This window comes from Etheostoma spectabile, chromosome 23, assembly GCF_008692095.1.
Source record: "Etheostoma spectabile isolate EspeVRDwgs_2016 chromosome 23, UIUC_Espe_1.0, whole genome shotgun sequence".
In the NCBI taxonomy this organism is placed as follows: domain Eukaryota; kingdom Metazoa; phylum Chordata; class Actinopteri; order Perciformes; family Percidae; genus Etheostoma; species Etheostoma spectabile.
Genome location: NC_045755.1, coordinates 3,538,584 through 3,551,950, shown reverse-complemented (window position 1 = coordinate 3,551,950; position 13,367 = coordinate 3,538,584). Strand labels below are relative to the sequence as shown.

Sequence of the window (13,367 nt, the reverse complement as noted above, 5' to 3'; positions counted from 1 at the left end):
GTACTCAAATAGTTAGTATTTAGTACAGAAGTGCGCGATTTGAGACACAGCCTTGGACTGAATGTCTGTCAACCTAATATCCACTGACTACACCGGAACCCCCCAGAGGCTAAACCTTTGTCAATTGATAGACAATGAGTTTGGAGATTGTTAAATATAAAGCCAAATTATTATGTCAAGCCCTTAGATTTAGAGATGTTAAACATTGTATGGGGCCAAACTCGGGGAAACTCCAATCCACTGTCTTTAAAAAAATCAAAAAGCCTTTATTGTTATGGCTTGGTCATCTTAAACCTTTTAAAACAATCAGATGTCAGGGAGTCAACAGTTTTCAGTTTTCAACAGGAAAAGACTTTCTTATAAGCTTTCAAACGCTTTTGACACGCCTCCATTTGGCAGAAGAAGGTTCAGGGTTGTAGTATTATACAAAGACCAGTGGATGTCCTCCTTTGCACACAGAACAGAAATGTCGTAACTACCCACAAATGTTAATTACAATGCATGCATCACTACAACACATATAAGAAGATAAAAATAAAGGGTATGGTTTATAGGAAGACTCTAAAAAGTAGTTCTTTGTTCAGGCCTGGGTATCTAGTAGCTAGCAGTTTGTCAATTTCAGAAACTCTCTCTGGTTTAGTTGTTTTTTTCCTGTCCCCTTTTATTAGTGTCAGTGGTACATGGTCATTCCCACAGGCCTGTACGGTTGATGGGTCACTATTTTGGTGTTCCCTGTTCATGTTGCCTGTGTAAATTGCATATTTATGTACAGACAATCGTTCCTGTTAACGTCTCTTTGTTCTTTCTATATAAAACACTTTGCAGTCAGGGCATTCCAGTCTATATGTAACAAATACAGTTTTACAGTTTATGAAATGTTTTTTTTGGGATACAACATCACCAAAGGTTTTCGTCTGCAATACATTTATACAATGATTGTAGTGTTGGCATTTGTAAGACCATTTGGGCTTAGATCCCAACCACGTTTGTTGGCCTTCTGGTTGGGTGGTGTATGGAGCCAAATTAACCCCAAAGAAAATAGGGTTAATGAGCTCTGTCTTCAATTTTGATATACACTGTATATACATTTTTTGTAATTTCATCATCTATCACATCAAGTTTGATCCCTCACGGTTTGCACCATTTTAATTTTGACTTTCTTAGAATGTTTTCTGGTAATAAACTAACAATGTTTCTAAATAGCATAATTTGATGAATTATAACAATTTGCCATGGATGTGGAAAAAGTAAATTTCAGTCAATGTTAAGCGTTGAATGTAGAGCATCATAATAAAAGTCAACATATTTTGACCTATGTTCACTGCCTGCGAAACCTTTCATGTTGATGTTAGTTTAACAACCAATAGAACAAACCTCTCTTGGCAGGCTTTAGCTTGTTTTGCTTTTTTAATTTCTGTAATGACTTCATTTTTTCTTGAGGTATATAAGGTGTTTGCCATTTAAGAACCACATCACTTGTTGTGCTTCTGTGATCTTCCCTGGTGCAGATATAATTCTCGTCAGAACCTGACCTTCAACCTGAAGCCATTCGCCATCAGCTCTGTTCTGCCTCAGGGCCGCGGTGGCTTTAGCAAGGCCAAAGTGGTGACCACAACTCTCAACACCTTTATGGCGTCAACAGACGAGACTATCAATACCAGCCATGTCCCCTGCACCCGCAGGGCCAAGAACCACCTCAGAGAGTTAATATGCGAGGAGGAAAAAAAGGTACAAACACTTTAATGTATACAAGTGACACTGCATACCCTTTAGAGAAGAGCTGGGCGATATGGAGAAAATCAAATATCACATCTTTTGACCCAATACCTCGATATTGCGCCGATATTGTGTAGGTTGACTATTGGCGCTTTGACAAAATATTTGATGAATGATCATCAGTAATGTGGGTATAATCTCAGTGGTTAAGGGCAAATAATTGAACAGCTAGAACAGTCTGCGTTCAGGTAAAGACATCACTTTACTGTAATGCTGCCTTTAAAACCAGGAAAAGACAACACTTGTGTCATATATCAATATCCAAAATTGTATGCAGCCTCATACATTGATATCGATATAATATCTATATATTGCCAAGGTCTACTTGAGGGCACAGTCACACATGCGCAAAAGAAACACTGGTGAATGTTTGCCTCCCGTTCACTTCGATTCTATGCGAGCAAAGAGGGAAATAAACCCGTCGCTTCCGGTAGCAAAGGAATTTGGATTTGGGTGGAGTTCAACTTTGGTGAACATTGAATGCTATAGTTACCGCCTCAACCATTGGCAAAAAAGTGTGTGGTTGACCCTAAACAGTCTATGGGGTGAACCTTATTTGGCTGTCATTGGCGTCACATCCTGCACTGCCCCGGTTGGCTGCGGCTCAGGTGGTAGAGCGGTAGGTCGACTTCCAATCGTAAGGTTGGTGGTTCGACCCTTTTTTTTCCCCCCATTGCGATATGTCCGTGGGCACACCAAACCCTGAATAGACGGCGCTGTCGGTGTGTGAATGTTTATCTGATGTATCTGATGTGCAGGTGGCACCTTGTATGATAACCTCAGCCCCGTGTGTGTAAAAAAGCCCTTTGAGTAGACTTACAAAGCTCTATATAAATACAGCAGATTACCATTACATTAAGCAGAAATATTGCTTCACCAGGCGATGGTCGCCAGCATTCGCGTAGGTGTGAACGTGCCCTTATCGTGAAGTCAAGAGCATGAGCACCTGGTCAGCCCCCCTCTGCATGCGAAGGAGGCGAGTGGCTATTGTGAAAACGGCTACTGGGGAAACTCAGTACTTACAGCAGATCACAATTCTTGACACACCAGTTTTTTTTTTTTTTTTATATGTATGATTTAAATATGTTTGCTGTATTTTATCTGTTTTTAAGTTTATGTTGTTAGTATTGTACGGTAACGTTTTTCGATACTTTCATTTCCTTTTTTGCATGGCGTCTTTTCCAAGTACCGTGTTTTACATGGCTATACATACATATAGGTATGATTGCCACTTTTTTTGTTCATGTTGAATGTCTTTTATGCCAATGAAATATGAATTGCAAAAACAGCATGAGCACTGCACAGTCACATTTACATTGTATGTCTTTTATTGTGCAATCCTAGTTGTTTGTGGAAGACGCAACGATGATCTGGCACAAAATGAAGGATCTCAACGAGACAAAAAAAGAAGCCTACTACATGACCCACGATGGTACGCCAACTGCAAATACGTGAAATTAAATAAAAGTAATTTTGTTCTAATAGAGGGAATGCTGCACCGGTGTTTAATAGGTGATTTATTAATTTACCAGGTTACCTTAAGTTATGGCAGCTCCAAATCCCAAAGCCCTGCTTGTCTGACCAATTCGATGTCCTTTTCATTGACGAGGCCCAAGATTGCACTCCAGGTAATAATGCGATAACTGGTAGGATTATGGCAAAGCATCATTCTGGTTATTTTGTTTTAACTTTTAACTTCCTCCTTCCCTCCCTGTCAGCCATCATGGATGTGCTTCTGTCTCAGCGCTGTGGGAAAATCCTGGTTGGAGATCCTCATCAGCAGATCTACACCTTCAAAGGAGCTGTCAATGCCCTGAACATTGTTGACCACACTCACATCTTCTACCTGACACAAGTATACACAATCACACACACAAGAAGACGTAGCATTTGCATAGAAGCAGCTTAAACTAGAACCTGACCGATTTAGTATAGTATAATATCTCTCTCTCTCTGAGATGTAGTTGAGTAGAAGTAAAATTCCTCCGTTGCCTCTTGCTCTATTCATAGGTAAATACTAATCATACACTGGCAGTTGTAAAGAGAGTCTTGTGTTTTACTCTGAAATAAATGAACTCCCGTTCTACTGATGAATTTGTTCAGAGCTTTCGGTTTGGTGCTGAGATTGCCTACGTGGGCGCCACCATCCTCGAAGTGTGCAAGGGAGTGGAGAAGATTCTAGTAGGAGGAAAGCAAAAAGGTAAACACTGCAAACTGTTCCCCTTTTTTTTGTTTTTTTGTTTTTTATAAATATGTTGTCTACTTGGAAAGACATACGAGATTCTTCAAAAACATAGATGCTTTCATTGCCCTGGAAGTTGATGTAATGTAAAAATTTGAGGTTGTCACTGTTTTGTTAGCGTATCTGTGTGCGCTGCATGTCCATTCTACAGGAGGTGTGTGTGACGAGACTGCAGACAAGGTTGCAGCAGCTATGAAGACTGGCGTCAGTCTTTGCCGGGGGAAGACGGCCATCTTGTCACGATGCAATGTTAGTGTGTTCAGTGAAGCCGTCCGGCTGACTGATTCCAACCCACACTGCCGGGTCCACTTCATAGGAGTGAGTGTATTTATAAACACTAACAGACAAGCACAAGGAAGTAGTAGCAAGCATATTTTATATCATAAAGACACTTTAGGTTGCATGTGGTATCTGTCTAAGTAGCATTTAAAAAATCAGGCACTTACCGGTCTACCTTCCCTCAGGGTGTCGCAGGTATCGGCCTGAATAGGATCATGGACGTCTGGCATCTGATGCAAGGGGGGAAATGTGAGATTCATGCACATACATTTATTTATCTACCCACAGTTAGTTTTTTTCATTTTTTTGAAATTCCTCCCAATTTGACATTAATGTTGAATTTGCTCTTTGTTCAGTCATCAAGGATCCTTTGATCCGCTCCTTCGCCAAGAGAAACCCGGAAGGGCCCTTCTTGGCCCTGAAGAAGTACGTTGAACAGACCGAAGACCTTGAGCTGGATGCCAAAGTCAGTATCGTTGAAAAATATGGGAAGCGCATCCCCGAACTGGCCAAGCGCCTGGAAAGTTGCTTTGAAGGTGACTACAACAAAGCAGGTATGCAAAGAAAATTTTTAAAATAAAGTATGCACAGATTGAAAAAAGGAAGTTGTATGATGTCCAATTCCAAACACATATTTTTTAAATGATAAGGGTAGTGATATCCTATACAGTTTTGTTATTGTTAAAGAGTCTCATAAAAAAAATAATGAGACTTGTCTGTGGCCCCACACCCATTCCTTCCTTCCTTCCTTTGCAAGGGGACTTGTTTCTGTTTTACAGTTAATTATAGTCGGGCGCAGGAAAGTATTTTTCAGATTCATGTATGACGTCCTAGTGCAGAAATAGAAGAAAAAGCTGTTGGAAAAGTTTACAGACATTATGTCAATTTTCCTCTGGTATTTTTGTAGCTGACTTGTAGAAAGTCCCTTTATTTCAGATGTTGTCAGCATGATTCAGACCAAGTTGTTCCTCATCATCTGCCAGCTTTCAGTTTCACTTTTTGCAATAAAATCCCAATGTTTGGTCTGGTGTGTATGTGCTTATAGTGGGATTCATGGAGAGTCAGGTTGGTTAAGTCAGGAATATCATAAAATCTTACAAATGGTTATTTCTGCAGGAATATAATAATATTTTGCTTGCATTTGATGGATCATAGTCCATTAAAATCACAATTTATAAAAAAAAAAAACGAATTATAAAACCAGGAGAGAAGAGCTTAATGGACAGCTCTTATACAATGAAATGCTTGCAATGCAAAAGTTTTGTTCTCAGTTATCCAAATTGCAGCATATCCACAGCAGAAGTCAAACACAACTTGCTGTTTCAGGAAGATGGTTTATACAGCCCGGATTAAATAAAATTCTTTTAGAAAACGTGGACTTGTTGTCAGCTAGATCCCAAGTTCTCCGTCCAGTTTGTGACATCCAGTGAGCAGATGTTGTGAATCAAACCTCTAAGGAAAAACAAGGCAAGTAAAGACTAAACTGAAGCTGAATTTGTATAAACTTCACTGTTTGTACTTCTCTTTTCTTGTTTCCTCTTTTGTTGTACAAGTTATATGAATTAATTGCTCTTGTTGGCGCCTGAACTTGGGAGACAAAACACATCCTGGAAGTATACGCCCGTTTAAAGATGCACTTTAGGGACGTTAAAGAGCACCTCTCTTTGCCAACTCGAAAAGAAAAAAACATTTCCCCCTGGACCACAAGATCTGAACATAGATTGATACATTATCTGTCAAGGGACTAAAATGATTCATCGGCTAATCGTTGCAGTTCTACTTTTGAGGTCTATTTAGGCTAAATGTATAATTGTTACTGTAACAATAAAGGCACTTAAGTACCGCAACTATTACATAAACTATTAAATAACCCTTATGTTAGTAATGCTACATCATAAGACTCTGGCCTGTTGATAATTCCTGAACTGGGCTGTAGCTTGTGTTTTGTTTTACAGAGCAAGCACAACAGAGTGACTAAAATACACATGTGAGAAGGTACATTGTAGCTCTCAAGCACTGACCAAATGTGGTATTGTCCACGATTTGAGTAAAATTGCATTTATGCAGTAATAAACACTCCATAGCTATTAAATTAACTAGTGAGGGACCAGAATTTCGGTGTCAGGTGTGTGAGTGGTAGACATAAATACAGTATTTTGACATGTTTGGGTCACTGGGCATAGAACGTTGTTGGGGCGAATACATTTACAGCACTGGTTGTTACCAATGTTTTCTGTTTCGTTTCAGACTTCATAGTTGGAACAGTCCACAAGGCTAAAGGTCTGGAGTTTGACACGGTGATGGTCACCGATGACTTTGCCAAGGTTCCCTCTTCAGAGCACAACCTGCACCACAATCCCAACTTCTCGTTCGGTATGTTTCTTTGGACAAACCTTTCTTTTCTTTTTTTACATATATTTTACATTATAGCTTTTTGGTAGACTCTCTTGCCCTATCTTATACGGGAGTAACTGTATCTGTTTCCAACAATTCATTACCTCTTGCTTTTTAGGGTTTATTTCCTGTTTGTTAGTGCTATGCTAGATGGCTTAGCACGACTGATAACTCAGCCAGGCTAATGCATCGACGGATATTGCCTTACTGCAAATTTAAAGGGAGTCTAAAAAGTGGTTAATATTTAAATCTTATGAAGATTTTCTCTTCCCTGCTCAGCGGATATTGTAGACGATGAGTGGCACCTGCTGTATGTGGCGGTGACTCGTGCCAAGACGTCTCTTATCATCACTAAGACCATCCGTCGCATCCTCACAGTGGCTGGGGTAAGACATTATCACACACTTAAATGCTTTGGCAGGCTCATTTGTTTGCACATTCAAATCACAGCCAATGCAATGCAGTGAATGCAATGATGCATAAGCATCTGCACATATTAACAGCCAGTACAAAATATTTGCATCATCTTATTTCTGAGGATTTTTTCCACTTCTTGTCTAATCAACCAGTCCTTCCTCTTGTGGAAAAACGAACCAAAGCGTTTGTGACCCATCGCCACCACCTCCGCCACTCTATTTTCTGTGGCCATCCTTTCATGTAGCTGACAGGATGTTAGGGTTGTGATAAAGAGACGTAAGATGTCCCCCTCAAATGTCCAATGCTTCCTACAGACCAGCTATTCTCCTTTTTAGTGAAAAGCTGCTATTTCAAGTTTTGCTTTAGTGATCTTTACCTCGTTGGAACCGACAACCACTACGCTTTATGCAAACAATTGCACAATGATGTTTCTAATATCCAAATGAGTGTATGACATAATTTGCACCTAAGCTACTACTAAAAACCCAGGGAAATCCCCCTGACTGTGGTTCAGGAAGTCCCTTGAATCAGTGTGAATTTTGTCACCTATTTTTGATTTAGTCTTGTATAATATATGTCCTTGTTAGTTTTAGTCATATTTAAACATTCACATGTTTTTTTGTTAGTCTAGGTTTAGTCAAAGGAGAACTCAAGGTATCTTAATCAAGTTTTAGTCAAAATACTTTAGTCTTTTTTTATTTATTTTTTATTTCTGAGATTATTTCTGATAAACATTTCAGTCAAATAGTGTTTCACACAACTCAAATATGGGTTAAATGTCATAATTACCTGACAAACTGACAAATACACTTGTTGAATGATTTTTGTTGAATGCAATTTTGCGTCTGGTTTTATATTGAGCCTCTTCCTTCGTGCAAATACAATCAATGCGCAACAATAAGCAGACACGGTAAGAGCCGGGGCTCCTGGGCTTTACAGCACGTTGTTTTGTTGCCAGCAGTTGTACATACATTTCTCCAGCTGCTCTGCGAGCTGTTTAAGAGGAGCTTCGCCAGCTCTCAGGCTGAGCCGGGCTTCCTCCCTTCCCCGCCTGGGCCACATCGCAACCTGGATGTGTGACGGCTAGATGGAAAAAAAGGGGACTAGATGAGCCGCAGCCGAGCCGCTCCTGATAGATTTGGACTGGAACAGGCACACGCTCCAAACAAGCACTGCACTAGTTCTTTCTCATAATGAAACAATAGAGACGATAGTTGTCAAAAATGAAGATATTTTATCTTTTTTTTTTTTTTTTCTCTCTCTTGAATGAAAAACATTTTAGTCTTGTGTATTTTTTTTCAACAATAATGCATGTTAATTTAGTCTTAGTTTGTTTTTTGACTGGTGCAGTTTTTTTACGGTCTCGTCTTGGTCATGGAAAGAAAAAAGGTCTTTGACGAACCTATTTAGTCTCGTCTGACGAAATTAACACTACCTCAATTTCTGCCAGCTTAATCAGTTTCATTTCCTGCAATAAAATTTAACCTGTGGTCTGGCTACACTAAATGTACAGGAAATGTAGGTCTTGTGGTTGTAAGTGCTTGCAATAAGATTCATGGAGAGTCAAGGGTTGGTTTAAGTCTGGAGTGTCATAAAATCTTACTAATTGGTTATGTCTGCCGGAATATAACCAAACTGCTTATTGCTTGCATTTGATGGATTATGGTCCATTTAAAAATAAGTGATCCAGTTTGTGACATCCAAGTGAGCAGATGTGGTGAATCATGTCGCACTAAAAAAAAAACATAGGAAGTAAGGACTTAACTGAAGCTGAATTTGTATAAACTTCACTGTTTGTACTTCTCTTTTCTTGTTTCCTTTTGTTGTCATACAAGTTATATGAATGAATTGCTCTTGTTGGCGCCTGAACAGTGCAGAGGAAGACAAAACACAGCCTGCTCTGCTCAAACCACAGTTTAGCAGGATGGAAGTATATGCCCATTAAAGATGCATGTTAGGGACATTAACGAGCACCTTACTTTGCCAACTGGAAAAGAAGAAAACATTCCCTAACCAAGATCTGAACACACACTGTTACATTTTCTGTCAATGGACTAAAATAATTACTTGGCTAATTGTTGCAGCTCTTCTTGGAAGTCTATGAAGGCTAAATGTATGAGTGTTAGAGCCGATGTAGGGTAAACACTGCGTACTAGCAGCACATTTTTCCCATTTAAAAATACACGTTAAGGACATATTCACTTTGGAACTGCAGTATAGTGGCAGTGAGTTTTTTCCCTATTAAAAATGTACATCAAGGACATAAATGAGCACCTCATTTAACCAAGAGGTTTTATAAAGTCCGGATTAGACTAAGCGCTTTTAGAAAGCGTTAACTTGTTAGCAACCGAGTCCCTAATACACCGTCCAGTTTTTTGCCAAGTTCAAGAAACAAAGGAAGTAAGGACTAAACTGGAGCTGTTCTCTGCTCTTCTTCTATTTTTTCGTCATAAAAGTTATATGAATAAATTGCTGTGGTTGGCGTCTTAACAGTGCAGAGAAAAAAAGACATTTTCCCCTGGACTACAAGCTTCAAACGCAGACTGATACCTTTTCTGTCAATGGACTAAAAACGATTCATTGGCTAATCGTTGCAGCTCTGCTTGGGAGTCTATGACGGCTAAATGTATGAGGAGGGTTAGAGGCCGCGTAAGGAAAACACTGCATTGTAGCCAGGAGTGGAGTGCTGGTGCAGGTGTTATGGGGTGGCTTCTGGGGCTTAAGCCCAATATTTCTTCTCAAAAGCCCAGGATCTATTAGGTTCTTCAAATACCTTGAATTTCCTTAGTCTCTCTAACTGTACCGGCAGTCAATGGAGCCAAAGTTCTATTAACAAAGGACATTTTTTTTCTTGGCAACTATCATGTTTTTCCCCCGAAATTACGAAAAAAAGAAAGAAAAAAAAAAAGTGCATAGCTACCATAAATCGAGAAAAACATGCAGCATGTTTCCGAAACCCTCTATCTTTGGGCTAAGCCCCAATGCTTACAATGTCTGGCTCTGCTCCTGGTTTTAGCGGGCACGAGGCCCATAGTCTCCTCTTCTACTGCACCAGTTGACTTCTTTCTTGTTTCCTGCCTTTGAGAAAAGAGTCCAGAGATGGATTGCAATGTGAGAAAGTAAGGGCTATATAACACTGATACAAGAACATAGACACTCTGAAATGTATCCACCTCAGCTAGTGCGGTCCCACCAGCTGGTCTCTCTTGTGAAGCTGTAAATCTATTAAACAAAGCCGTGTGGGCCCTCCCAGTTCTTCCCAAAGAGTAATAAAAACTGTTTGACTTGAGTTTGAACGGAGATCGGTCATGTTTTTACATTAGACTTTGTAACACTTGTGAGATAATGTGTCTCTCATATACAGTATTATAATGATTCTAACAACTTCCTGTCACTCCAGGAATACTTGCTGAAGTCTGAGATGCCCAGCACCTTGATGAAGGCGGGCGATCCTCTGCCGTGCTGTGTCACAGACTGTCCCAACTGCACCACGCCCGGCTCAGCATTCATCATGTGCAAACAAAAGATGAAATGTGTAAGAACATATCAACCCCTCACTAACATAACAGGCCAATGTAATATTCTAACGTGCCGGCTACATTGCACGCGGAACATATGCGGAGCAGATTTTCCAACACTAAACTTTCACTATAATCAATGAAACTGGCTACACATGTAGCCAAAGCGTATGACCTTTTCAATGGAATTCCATTGCTAGGCAACAGCCTGGCCCCTTGTTGATGTTACTCACATACACTGCAACAGGAAATCAACTTGGGGCTATTAAGAATGTTTGTGACTTGGTCTATAGGATATATTTTACAGTGCAGTTTCTGTCATGGACATGCAGTATTATAAGTGTCACTGAATGCTTAAAGCTTCTGAGTTACTGTTAGCCTAAACGAGCCAGGTTCCATTTTGTGAAGGTTGTATTGAAGAAAAACAAAAGTTGCGTCCAAAATACCATACTAACAAGCTATTTAGAAGGCTAAAACAGCATGTGAGAGTTTTTAGTATGTCCAAAACCTTGGTATGAAACCAACATTATGGTATATGAATTGCATACTATTTCGGGTGAAATATTACAGTAAGCAATAGCCTGCATAAGTATCCCACAATGCAATGTGGCAGTAACAACAACATTCATAACAGACAAACTGACAGCAACTAATGGCTTTTTTCCATTACATGGTACCTGCTCTACTCGACTTGGCCACGGTGCCCCGTCCTCCCTTTTCCATTGCAGATTGTTTAGTACCGCCTCACAGGAAATTGCCGTGACCTAACGCAACACACACAGAACATTGAAGGTGTGTTGTTTTTGGCGTGTTGTTTATGTTGTTTTTGGCGTCTTCAGGCTGTTGCCACAGACACATTTAGTTTCTAAAGAAGCTGGTGGCAGCAAAATAAAACACAGCTGGCTAAACTATCTAAAAATGGCGTGTTGGTCCAGGACACCCCCGTCTGTCGCTAGCAATGATGACGCAGTGATTAGTGACGATTCTCTCCAACCAATCTGTCGTTTGGTGATCCAGTGTTCCCGTTTTGGTGATACCAAGGATTTTTTTTTGCATAATGGAAAACCAAAAAAGTCGAGGAGGTACCATGTAGTGGAATAACACCTTAAGGAAGCTCTACAACAACAATAACACTTCAATTCACCAGCTTCATATTTAAAATCTGTAATTTTGTCTCCAACCGGCAAGGAGGTTGAGTGTGCATGCAATTGTTTGTTTTTTTTACGCCACCAAACCCTAAAAAAATGAAACTACAGTTAGTTTTGTCAGTCAGATTTATAGAAGCACAAAAGCTGTAATACCCTCAGAGACGCTGCTTGCTGTGATTTATTAAGTCTCCTTCTTCTTGTCTGTCCAGTCTGATGGTGTGTCTGCTGGCGGCCCATTGTGCGAGCGGTGTGTGTGGACGCGCATTGGCTCAATGGCCTTCCTCATGACCGACGACGTGCTCTCGATGGCGGAAATACCACGAAGACTTGGCCAGCAGGTGCACCACATGATGCTACTGGCACTTTTTTAACCCTGCTCGTCTTCCAGGACTTCAATTAAAACTGCTTTTGTGCATAGTTGGAAAAAGGACTTTTCAGGTCAACAGCCACGAATAATGTTGTGTTGAAACAGACTATTTAAATGTTTTGCAGTTGCTACTTTTTTCTCTGTGAGATTGAGAGTTTGAAAAAAATTGAGTGTTATATCCAGTTGAGATGCCCTTTTTAGAAAAGACGATTACTGGCCTGTAGCTCCCAGTGGCCCCTTGTAGGACTGAGGGTTAACTGGAGAGCAAAGTGTGATTGTGTGACACTAAGTATATTAAAAAAAAGAGAGAGAGACTGGCAGACTTGTCAACTTTTATTTAAAAGGAAACTTTTGTGAATATCGTTTGTGTGACTTTTTCGCAGTTTATGGTTAAAAAGATGTGTATAATGAAAACCGCTAACAAGATAAAACCTTTTTATTTCATCATGAGTACATATAATCCATTGGTCATGCAAGGGCAGTTTACACTAGTTGTGGTTTTGGTGTAGGGCTGGGCAATATATCAATATTAAATCGATATTGTGGTATGAGACCTGCTATCGTCTTAGATTTTGGGTAATGTAGTATCGTGATAAGACATTTGCCTTTTCCCCACTTAGACATTATGTCCACATTACTGATGATTATTAATCTAAAATCTAAGTGTGAAGATATTTTTGTTAAAGGCCCAATTGTCAACCCTAAAATATATCCGCAATATTGATATTGATGTATTTGCTAAAGAATATTTGGATATCTGATTTTCTCCCTATTGCACAGCCCTATTTTGGTGGTAACAAAACTCCACATTGCTTTGGCAGACAATCCACAAATGACTGCTCTGGGATTCTGTTCCAAGTTCCTGCCGAACAGCTGCTAGCAATCAGCCTTGGCTCCTTAGGAACAGTCAAACAGCTTTTCAGCTAAATTTTAGCCCAGGATGGGGAAATGAAAGTAACCCACAGTGCCATTTTTAAAAAGCTGCTGATCCAAGGTGTATGTCATCAGTGCGGTTTCAGTAGACGGCCTGTTCATTGTGTTCTTAAGAGGCCTTTTTCACACTGGACATTATAAAACTTTGAGCAAAAACACTTTTATTTTCATGACAATTGAAAGTAACGTTCATAGGTAGGCACACAAAACAACGTTGATGTAAAACATGGGATTTAAAAAAAAATCCTACTCATAAACATCCAGTTGCTTTTAAATATCAGGTCTGATACATA

At 39.8% G+C, this 13,367-nt stretch overlaps 1 protein-coding gene and 2 long non-coding RNA genes across 3 annotated transcripts in view; 2 read left to right on the top strand and 1 right to left on the bottom strand.

The window, feature by feature from the left end:
- Positions 1–10,849, bottom strand: part of LOC116672827 (uncharacterized) — a 174,131-nt gene extending 163,282 nt beyond the window's left edge. The window contains exon 1 of the long non-coding RNA XR_004327646.1: positions 10,802–10,849. This is a non-coding gene — a long non-coding RNA (uncharacterized LOC116672827). The remainder of the gene's footprint in view (positions 1–10,801) is intronic.
- fbxo18 (F-box DNA helicase 1) overlaps positions 1–12,438 on the top strand; it is a 20,013-nt gene extending 7,575 nt beyond the window's left edge. The window contains exons 10-21 of the mRNA XM_032504659.1: positions 1,509–1,728; positions 3,121–3,208; positions 3,309–3,404; positions 3,495–3,631; positions 3,880–3,976; positions 4,170–4,336; positions 4,483–4,546; positions 4,654–4,851; positions 6,545–6,670; positions 6,971–7,077; positions 10,509–10,643; positions 11,984–12,438. Of these exons, the coding sequence (XP_032360550.1) occupies positions 1,509–1,728; positions 3,121–3,208; positions 3,309–3,404; positions 3,495–3,631; positions 3,880–3,976; positions 4,170–4,336; positions 4,483–4,546; positions 4,654–4,851; positions 6,545–6,670; positions 6,971–7,077; positions 10,509–10,643; positions 11,984–12,145 (1,597 nt within the window). The 3' untranslated portion in view covers positions 12,146–12,438. The remainder of the gene's footprint in view (positions 1–1,508; positions 1,729–3,120; positions 3,209–3,308; positions 3,405–3,494; positions 3,632–3,879; positions 3,977–4,169; positions 4,337–4,482; positions 4,547–4,653; positions 4,852–6,544; positions 6,671–6,970; positions 7,078–10,508; positions 10,644–11,983) is intronic.
- On the top strand, positions 11,392–11,538 carry LOC116672818 (uncharacterized). The gene is made up of 2 exons (XR_004327636.1): positions 11,392–11,425; positions 11,466–11,538. It is a non-coding gene; the product is annotated as an uncharacterized LOC116672818 (long non-coding RNA).
- Positions 12,439–13,367: the final 929 nt, after the last annotated feature.